General features: G+C 34.8%; 1 protein-coding gene across 7 annotated transcripts; it reads left to right on the top strand.

Moving 5' to 3' along the window:
* Positions 1-930: 930 nt before the first annotated feature.
* Positions 931-10,330, top strand: polr3glb (RNA polymerase III subunit GL b). 7 transcript variants are annotated; one of them, XM_079445183.1, is made up of 9 exons: positions 931-1,151; positions 1,328-1,438; positions 3,679-3,808; positions 4,118-4,186; positions 5,035-5,091; positions 5,580-5,650; positions 5,781-5,897; positions 9,172-9,297; positions 9,386-9,847. In XM_079445183.1, exons 2-8 carry the CDS (start codon positions 1,331-1,333, stop codon positions 9,256-9,258), a joined length of 639 nt encoding a protein of 212 aa, XP_079301309.1. In that variant the 5' UTR covers positions 931-1,151; positions 1,328-1,330; the 3' UTR covers positions 9,259-9,297; positions 9,386-9,847. The 7 variants fall into 7 exon arrangements, with proteins under 7 accessions (XP_079301309.1, XP_079301310.1, XP_079301307.1 ...); XM_079445184.1 differs by having other exon boundaries at positions 9,416-9,843; XM_079445186.1 differs by adding an exon at positions 2,857-3,224 and having other exon boundaries at positions 961-1,151; positions 3,318-3,808; positions 9,172-9,847.
* The last annotated feature ends 234 nt before the right edge of the window (positions 10,331-10,564 follow it).

Raw genomic sequence — 10,564 nt, forward strand, 5'->3', positions numbered from 1 at the left:
AGAGAGAGAGAGAGAGAGAGAGGGGTTATAGTAGTGAATGTGCTCTTGCTCTCCATGTTTAGATTTAAATTGCAGTTTGAATGTTATGTCCAAATATTTCAATGAATGTTTTTAGGTTTTATGTTGTGTTTTGTTAAAATGAGTTTACCTTATTGAAATGAGCTCATGCCTCTCATACTCACACACATATTTTCTGATTTTGACGGGGGAGGCTGTGAGTCAGCAATATCAGGGTTAGTTTTCCTTTCATTATTTTTTCTCTTTTTTTAACAAATGTAGATTTAGCTGAATTTTAACTGTTTTCAGGTTTTCTAGAAAAGCATTTCAGTGCTTCAGGCATTTCAAGTTTCATTTTTTCACTCCCATGAGTTAATTACTTTTTTCTAATAAAAAAGTCCAATCTTACACATGCAACACATTTTTCTGAAATGTCATGAACATTTCCACCACATTTCAAATATTTGTGTTTGATACTATTCTAAAATTACATTTTAAAAAATTTTAAATAAAATGGGTGATGTGCTAAGGCATTTTTAGAGCTATTTTATTGATAATTGTATGTATCATAAACACAATTAAATAATATTTTCACACTTTTTCTTCACAATTTGACAAAATTCTAGCTTGATGCACAACACAATATTTAACCTAATTTTTCTTTACACATAACATGCCTCATATTTAATGACAAGAATGCTAAATGAATTGTCATGACAGTTTTAACGTGACCTTTATATAACAAAAAGAAACGTAGGCCTATAAAATGTGTTAGTTTTAATACAAATCAGTCCTTGGAACATAATGCAGATGAAAAAAAAAACACTTTTTATATTTGATCCTTCATCAGAGCTGCAATTTTAATTGAGTTGTTCGTTCTGCATGACTCATTTCGATTAGGGTTAATTTAATTCAACATCAGCCTGAAGCGGAACCATAAGTGAACGCGCGCTCGTTTCTGGCAGGAACATTTTCAGCAGCGGACAAAAATAAACATGCAGATGTTTGGCGGGTTATTTTACTGCTCAATTCTACAATAAAACCTGAATTTCCATGAAAACCAACTGCGTGTAATATTTACGGATTATCTATTAAATGCTTTGCACAATGAAAATAACTTATAAATAAAGAGGGATTTCATCGCATTTTTGTCTGTGAGTGAGCGAGGCGTGTTTAAATATTACATAAATAAAAAACATATTTAGTGAACAATATATACATGATCAGTTTGGTCTAAATGTCTATTTTTGCAGCGGAATTCGATATGATATAAATGAAATGAATAGGCTATATCAGATGTATGATTAATAATGTGGTGATTGTGTCTCAGATAATGGCAGGAAGGGGCAGAGGGCAGCTCACTTTCTCTGTGGAGATTGTTGGAATCGGAAAAGGAGAAAATCTCCCTCCATCCTCCGTCCAGCCGACCCCTCTATTCCCTGTGAGTGTTTCAAGATAGAATAAAACCTCTTCAAACTGACACTCGTTATATAACATTACATCAATGCACTTGGCAGACTTTTATCCTAAGCTGCTTGCACTGTATTCTTGCATTAACGTTACCTGAGAGTCGAACCCAGGACTTTGGTGTTGCTGGCATCATGCGCTACTGTCTGAGCTACAGCCAACGACGTCCTGTCCTTTTAAACTGTCACATCAAGAACTGTAAACAAATAGTCAGTAACGAGTCATCACAACATAATATGTGACCCTGCACCACAAAACCAGTCATAAGGGTCAATTTTTCGAAATTGAGATTTCTACATCATCTGAAAGCTGAATAAATAAGCTTTACATTGATGTATGGTTTGTTATGGGAATATATAGGGCAACATTTGGCCAAGATACAACTATCTGGAATCTGAGGGTGCAAAAAAATCTAAATATTGAGAAAATCGCCTTTAAAGTTGTCCAAATGAAGTTCTTAGCAATGCATATTACTAATCAAAAATTAAGTTTTGATATATTTACGGTAGGAAGTTTACAAAATATCTTCATGAAACATGATCTTTACTTAATATTCTAATGATTTTTGGCGTAAAATAAAAATCTATCATTTTGACCCATGCAATGTATTTTTGGCTATTGCTACAAATATACCCCAGCGACTTAAGACATGCTTTGTGGTCCAGGGTCACATATTATTTTAGAAAGATAGCACACGTTAATAAAAATAAATTCAGTTTAAAAAAGAGCACAAACTAAACTGATTTACAAACATAAGTGCAGGTTTAAAATGATTTTTAAAAAGTACTGTTGATAATTAAGACAAACGTAGTTGTTAGATATTACTGAAATACTTTACTTAACATAATAATGGTTAAAAATAATTAAGTCAGTTATGATGAGCATAAAGTACCGGATATCCATCATATATCCCTTATATAGCTCATTTATGTGCATGGATATTTAATTTAGAGGAGAGTTAAACAGAGGCCGGACAAAGTACACAACTCCATTACCTGAGTGAAAGTACAAATACCGCTGGTCAAATATTACTCCATTACAAGCGAAAGCTGTAAAGACAGATTTTTACTTAAGTAAAAGTAAAAAAGTGCTTGCTTTTAAAAGTACTTAAGTACCTTAAACTTAAGTTCTTAAGTTTTATTTTTGTTGTATGTAATACTTGCAATACCTCTGAAGCAACTTAAAGTACATTACACCTACTGAATACATTGGCTAGCTTGTAGAATGTTAAAAGCCTATGGTGAAAACAACAACAACAACAATTATTTAACACCCCTACCCACCCCCATAAAATCAGGATGATTGCTGTATAACTTTACAACTCAAAAATCTGCTGAAGCTGGTTGCCTTAAACTTTTAAGTTGGCCCAACTTTCTTTTTTTTTTTTTACAGTGTACATAGAAACAACTTTCTACTTCAAGGACCTTGATAGAAATGTAATGGAGTGAAAAGTACAATATTTAAGCCAGCAGCCATATCACCCTGTAGCCCAAGACCGGTTGCCCACTGAAGCTAAGCAAGGTTGAGCCTGGTCAGTTCCTGGATGGGAGGCCTCCTGGGAAAAACTAGGTTGCTGCTGGAAGAGGTGTTAGTGAGGCCAGCAGGGGGTGCTCACTCTGTGGTCTGTGTGGGTCCTAACGCCCCAGTATAGTGACGGGGACACTATACTGTCAACAAGCACCGTCCTTCGGATGAGACGTTAAACCGAGGTCCTGACTCTCTGTGGTCATTAAAAATCCCAGGATGTCCTTCGAAAAAGAGTAGGGGTGTTATTCCGGCATCCTGGCAAAAATTTGCCCATTGCATTTGCCCATACACTGATTGGCGTCATCACTTTGTCTCCTCTCCACCAGTAAGCTGGTGTGTGGTGGGCGTTCTGGCGCACTATGGCTGCCGTCGCATCATCCAGGTGGATGCTGCACACTGGTGGTGGTTGAGGAGATTCCCCCCTTGTATTGTAAAGCACTTTGAGTGCCTTGAAAAGCGCTATATAAATGTAACGAATTATTATTATTAACGAATTATTATTAATATTTGTCTTTCAAACGTAGTGAAGTTAAAGTTGTAAGTTTCTAGAAAAAAATTATGGTCAAGTAAATGTACTTAGTTACTGTCTGCCTCTGGAGTTAACTGTCCCAGCAGGTGCTTGTTTGACCCCTGATACAAGACAGATGTGTATCAGCTGTCCCTCCTCACTTCTGTTTTATGTTTCAGCCTTTGGATCAGAAGCCGGTGCCCCTGCAGGCGGGTGAGGAGGCCGAGTACATGCTGGCACTCAAACAGGAGTTCAGAGGAGCCATGAAGACGCTCCCGTTTTACATTCGTCCTGCTGCCCCCAAGAAAGGTCAAAGATGAGCTGTGACATCTTTACGACATCCTGCATTTCTAGTGTTTTTGAGACAGATATTTGTATTCCAAGTTTCAGACTGTGTAATTTATAATTTTTTTTTAATGTATTAAATTTTCCTTTTTTTCACAGATCAGAGATTTAAAACTTAGATTTTGCCCTTTATCTAAATTGGTCTATATTCTATAGAAAAGCATTAAAAAATTTTCTGACAAAATTCATGGTACATTTTCACAATAAGCGTAATGACCCCTTTCTAGAGCAGTGTGTGATTAGCTATTTGAAGTTATTTTGTCCTGTTGACAGATGTGGAGCGTTACTCTGACAAATACCAGAAAATTGAAACCTCTGACAACAGTTTGGAATGGAAGCCAGGTGAGTGATTTATCTCAAGCGATTCACTTCAGTGCTGTTTTAGTATTATTTACATGTTATTACTTATTATATCTTTCCTATAACATTTTTATAGTTATTAATAATAAGCTTTAATATAGTTTTTAATTATATTTTTCAATTAGCTTTTATATGTAACAGTTTTCATTTTAATTCGTTTATTTTTTAGTAATTTTCCATTTATGTGCTTTTGTCATTTTTGCGTAATGTTGATTTCCACAAAAATTGATTTCCATAAGTCCCTCCTTTTATTTACCAAATAAGGTAAAAATCTGGGTTACAGTAAGATACTTACAATGAAGGTAAATCCATAACTGTTAAAATACACAATGTTTTAATAATATAGCCACACGATGTAAACAATATGCTTGTATATAAATCACTAACCTTTTCTGTGTATAGTTATATGCCATTTTATTTAACTTTGTTTTCATGACAACATAAAGCCTAAACACTAAAACTGTAAAAATCATGAGAACAACAGCTCATATAATACACATTATATATTAAACCTTTTTTTCAAGTATAAAAAACCCCCAAAAAACTAAATAGTATTTCTATATTTTTATTTTATTTTAACAGTGTCAATTAGTACATTTATTCAGTTAATAAATGTATAATTTCAGTTATTAATTTTACTACTTAATCTTATTTCAGTTAATCAACATTTTATAAATTTAATTAATTTTTTTTATCTAATATTTATATATTTTTTCAGCTTAATTTCAGTTAACAAATATGTTTCTAATATCTTTATTTAACTAGGTTAACACCGATTCACTTGTGTCTCTGCACACTTGTGATCCTCTACATCCATTTGTGTGTTTTAGATTGGAGGCGTTTTCCGAAGGAGCTGCGTGTGAGAGAGAAGAGATCCCTGAGAGACAGTGAGTGTGTCTGATGCCGTTAACTGGCTCTTACGCTCTAATACTGGACACCGTGTTCTGCTGCAGTCGAGCAGAGACGCCCAGTCCAGGAAGCATGCGTTTGTAAATGTGCTCTTTTAAAGCCCAGATAAGGGAGCAGGTGAGGCTGATGTGCTCATGAATGAGTGTGTAAAGACGAACCGAACCGGCAGGTCTGCGCTTCGCTCTCTGACTCATCTGCGTCTCTGGGGAAATCAGAGAGACGGCTCTCAGCCGCGCTGCACACACATCTCCAAAATGAAAGGATGGAGAGAAAGAGGAGATGAGAGAGGGATGAAGGTTTAGGCTTGAAGTGCGTCTGTCACCAAGAGAGGAGAGACAAGATTATTTTTAGTCCTGCTGTGTCTTTTGTCAGAGGAGCTGTGACCAATGAGTTGATGTTATTATGGGAGGATGTTGCTGATGTCGTTTCCACAGTCTCAAACACGGTTTTGCTTATATGGTTGCAGAAAGCCCAGCTGTTCCCAAACAACCCAAACAGCCACGAGTGGACAAAGAGGAGATCATCCGCAAACTGGAGGTGCACAAATAAATGCCTGTTTAGGGTGCCATTAATGTGTAAAGCATTTAAAAATAGAGTTTTAATCTACTTTATTACACATTCACAGATATAATGTGCATATGAACAGAATGTCTGTGTTTCTATTCAGACTCTGGAGCAGAAAGAGAAAGACGGGAGTTCTGATGAAGAGGAAGGAGAGAAAAAGAAGCCAGAAGAGGAAGAGGCTGAGGGAGAGGAACAGTATGATGAGGAGGAATTTGAGGATGTAAGTTATTCCATTCTGTTGTGATATTAAATCAGTATGTTTGATCATGATCAACAGGGAAGGTTAAGAAATGGAAAAAAGGACCTGCAGTTTATAATTTATAATTATAATGAAACGTATACCTTGAATGCATTGAAAGTTACTTGGATAAAAGCATTGGTCAAATGCATAAATGTAAAATTAATAAGTCCAGTTGATTTAACTTAAAGGAATATTCTAGGAAAGCCTCCACTGGCAGCAGTGTTATTTTAGTGTTTTTTTAATATACTCTTGTACTAGGATTATGTTTACTATTTATTATAATTAGTTAACATTGGTTAATGCAGTAACTAACATTAACTAGCAGTAAGTACGAACTTGTTACAGTGTCCATTAATCTTTGTTATTGTTAGTATATAAAAATATAACCTCATGGTTAGCTCAAGTCCATTAAATGATATTAACAGATACAAGTTTTGATTTTAATAATAATTTAATTATTGTTGAAATTAACATCAACAAAGGTTAATAAAGGGTTTTAGAAGGGTTTTTCATTGATAGCTCATATATACTAATATACTTACCTAATGTTAACAAAATAAAGTTATTGTAAAGTGTTGCCAATTATTAATATTTAGAATTTTTATTTTCTTTTAGTAATTTTATGTGCTATTGTCTTTTATATATGTATGTATACAAACATAAATATTAAGTAATTTTAGCACTAAGGCCGCATTTCATTATATTTTATTCCAACTTTATTTCAATTAATGAGATTTAGTTTAAAATAATAGATTGACAGTATCTGTGGTAAATTTTCAGCAAAATAATTGTTTCGCTTTCCCTCTTTTATTTACCAAGAAAGGGGTAAAATCTGGGTTACAGTGAGACTCTTACAATGAAAGTGAATTCATAAATATTTAAATACTCAATAGTTTAATAGTATACACAATTATTAAAAGAAAAAAACAATCTATGTGCTGTTATAAACTTATAAGCTTCAAATTTATGCTTTTAAAACCATTAAAAAAATCTCCCATTTACTTCCTTAGGATAAGCTTGATTTTGCCCTTTTAGAATACAAAAGATGGATTGAAATTGTGTGGTAATCAATATTATACCACAAATGCTATTGATTGAGGTGAATATGGAAGCAGAGTAATGACAATAGTTTTTGAAACATAAAGCATGCTGAATTCCACAAATCGAAAAAAAAGATGCATTGCAATTAACAGTGCTTGCATTTTAATGCATTGTATTTCCAGGACTTGCATTTTTAGGTCCTGAAATTGAACATAGTTGTTTATTAAAGCTGTGCATATTTCAATTCAAAATATTTCACACACATTTTCATAATTAAAAATTCAACAACTCATATTCACCTTCCAGAATTCACTTCCAAAATATTCAGTCTGTTTAAAAATACGATATATAATATTCGACAGGCAAATTTTGGTCATTTCACTTTCCAAGTTCGCTGTCACAAATTCAGTGGTTAAAATTCGGCAGAAAATTCAGTGTTGCACATCCGGGACCCGCAGAAATAGCAGTAGAGCACCGATGCATGATCTCCAGCTGATGTCAGCCGCTCACCAGCAGGTGGCGCAAGCGGCTGTTGATGAAGGCCATGTGTGGATCAAGTCATTCATTTACAAAAACTGATTTGCAGAAATGGAGCAAGCGCTAAGTAGAAGTTTTGATTATCGGGGCCAGTATAAACATGTGGAAACCTGATTGTGTGTATGTTTAATTCAACTTCTTTGCTGTTTCCCGTTGCCTACATGTAAGCAGCTTTCTCTACCACAAAGGAGATTACCCAACGCTGAAGTACAGAAATAACATTACATCTGAGGAAGACATATATTGCTTTCGGTTGCTTAGTTTCTGTAACTTTGTATCATGGCTTGTGTGACGCTGTGCTGTAATACTGGGGTTCCCCTCATACATCACACTCCAGGATTCCCCAACGACGGGCCTCAGTGATATAACTAATACAGAGATATAAGACCTCAGATCTCAGAACACACTTTACTGATGATTATGCCAACTATATCGACAGTACATCAGAACACGTATTTTAGATTTTCATAGAAATATAATATGTGACAACAATCACATATTTCACACACTGTCATAGTTTGGGAATATTCAAGCATAATTTAAAATAAATACACAATCACATGAAATCAGATTTTTTAAAACATTTTAGCCGTAGAGAGAGTTTTTTTTTTTTCGAGAGGTCAGAACTGTCCACCTTGACTGTGCTTATTTCACTCCTGTCCTCACTGTAGCCGCCTACTCTTGCCTACACTTCAGACGAGCCGAGGCGCATCTCAAACAAGCCTAATAATAGTTAGTGCAATAACTAAACTGTTTTATTTCAGCCAAACGCCACACCTGCTGGCAGAGAATGAATCTGTTAACAGAGGTTAAACTAGTGTCCAAAAATCAGCATGGTTACAAATGTGATATTGATTTTATGCAACAGTTCAATAAACAAGAAGTTAATATTAAGAGACTTACGTTTTAGACATCATATTTCCATATTTCCACAAAATTAATTCCAAACACAGCCACAGCACTGTTTTGCGTCTCTGAGCAACATGAGGGGTTTCGTTCCTGAATGAATCAAACGTTTAAATGATTCGGTTCAATCGCAATGACTCACTTATTATCGCTGACTTACTGCCACCTTATTGGCCGTTTTAATTTTACATTAAAGTATATTCATTTTTTTAAATAATTTCAAACATCAGTTTTCAATGTTTTATGTTTCAAATATCAAAACATCGTTTATGCATTTGTAACTGCAGGTTAGCATTCTATGTCCCTCTGAGCTGCATTAAACAGTGTGTAAATACATCTAAATGCCACTTCATATGCATTGCAAAGATACATTTTGTTGATACTGATTTCATCTCCTTGGTAATAGCCCAAATGCAAGAATTTGACTCAAAATATGATGCACAGTTTTAGAAAAAATGGCTTCAATGGTAAAAATGCCCTTAAAACTTGTTGGAAAAGACTCATTTCTATCACTGCTGTGAACTGAGCGGCTGACATCAGCTGGAGATCATGCATCGGTGCTCTACTGCTATTTCTGCGGGTCCCGGATGTGCAACGCTGAATTTTCTGCCGATTTTTAACCACTGAATTTTTTTTTTCGATTTGTGTAATTCAGCATGCTTTATGTTTCAAAAACTATTGTCATTATTCTGCTTCCATAGGTGAACCTGTATTAAACCAACATTCAATATAAGTTTTAGCCAATTAATCCTATGTATGTGTGTAACAGGAAACCGATTACATCATGTCGTACTTTGACAATGGGGAGGAGTTTGGAGGAGACAGTGATGAGAATATGGATGAAGCTATTTACTGAAGCAGGTGGCGGCGGCTCCATAGCACCTTCCTCTGGCCAGTGAGTGTCTCTGGAACTGGTCTGCCCCTCAGGACCGTTCTAGCTTGGATCATTATGTTTGGCAGCTGATGTTGAAATCTGTATGCAGTGGATTTCCTCTCATCCGATCGGTTGGCAGGGCGGCTGATTGCTGACAAAGAGCGTCTGAATCCGAGGCTTACGGCTGGAGGACACTGAGGCACAAACTTCTCTCTTAATGCAGCTATACGTTCTTAGAGCTTTGTAAATAATTTTTAGTTCATAACTGAAATTATATTTTAGAATCTTATTTTCAAACATGTTTTAGATGGTTGTATTTGTCTAAATAGCTTTTATACATCTTAGATTTGTGAAAAAAGACCAGTAAATGTAGATTGTTTATTTTGGATGATAATCACATAATATTTTGTAAAGTCTCCATTCATGTGGTTGTAAATATTCATGTTATTACCATTTTATGTAATGAAGTCACACTGTGTCAAGACTTTATCTCATAAATAGATAGATGAGCAGTTCTGTCGTGTTGCCTGTAGGAGGTGTGATACTACATTAAAGTACTTATGGCACAATCATTTCTTTTTTACTGTATGTTGTCCTCCACACTGTTAATGTGTAAATGTGTTTGTAATCAATATTCACACACATACCCAATAACCACACATAATTTTGAATGGAAACATTATAAAGTATACATTTTTGCCTGCATTAACAAAAATTGAGGGCTTGAGAATAACATGATATTTGCATCTTGGAATAATGAAATTTAATGAATTATTTCTTTAAATAACCATACACACTTTCCTGCATAAATAACAGGATAATCTGAGATATATATATATATATATATATATATGTATATATAAACACTGTATAAATTTAAAGCCTTCATTTATCATGGAACAAGTCCCTGAAGTAAGTCCTGAACACAATGGCCTTTTCCTACAGAGAACACCTGAATCCCTGATTAACCTCATCATGAACCTGTATTTTAGTTGCTTTTGTTCTTGTGTCTTTGTCAATTAAAGTATAACAGTAAATGTCTTTGGTTAAGTTGAATCACAGGTCTCATTCTCATTACCTTTGATTTACTGTGTATGACTCTTTCTGGAATCTCATTTTTACCAGATACACCTGAAAAGGATCTGAATAGAAAGAACATTTCATGTTCTTTTGAGCAAATGATCAACAGAAGAGAAAGAATTGTTCTTGATGTGACTCTTCATCTCGAGAACACTCCACTGGTTGGGCAAATTTGTTGAAGATGAATTTAGTAGCTGACTCAGGCGTG

Source organism: Barbus barbus (genome assembly GCF_936440315.1).
Source record: "Barbus barbus genome assembly, chromosome: 21".
Taxonomy (NCBI): domain Eukaryota; kingdom Metazoa; phylum Chordata; class Actinopteri; order Cypriniformes; family Cyprinidae; genus Barbus; species Barbus barbus.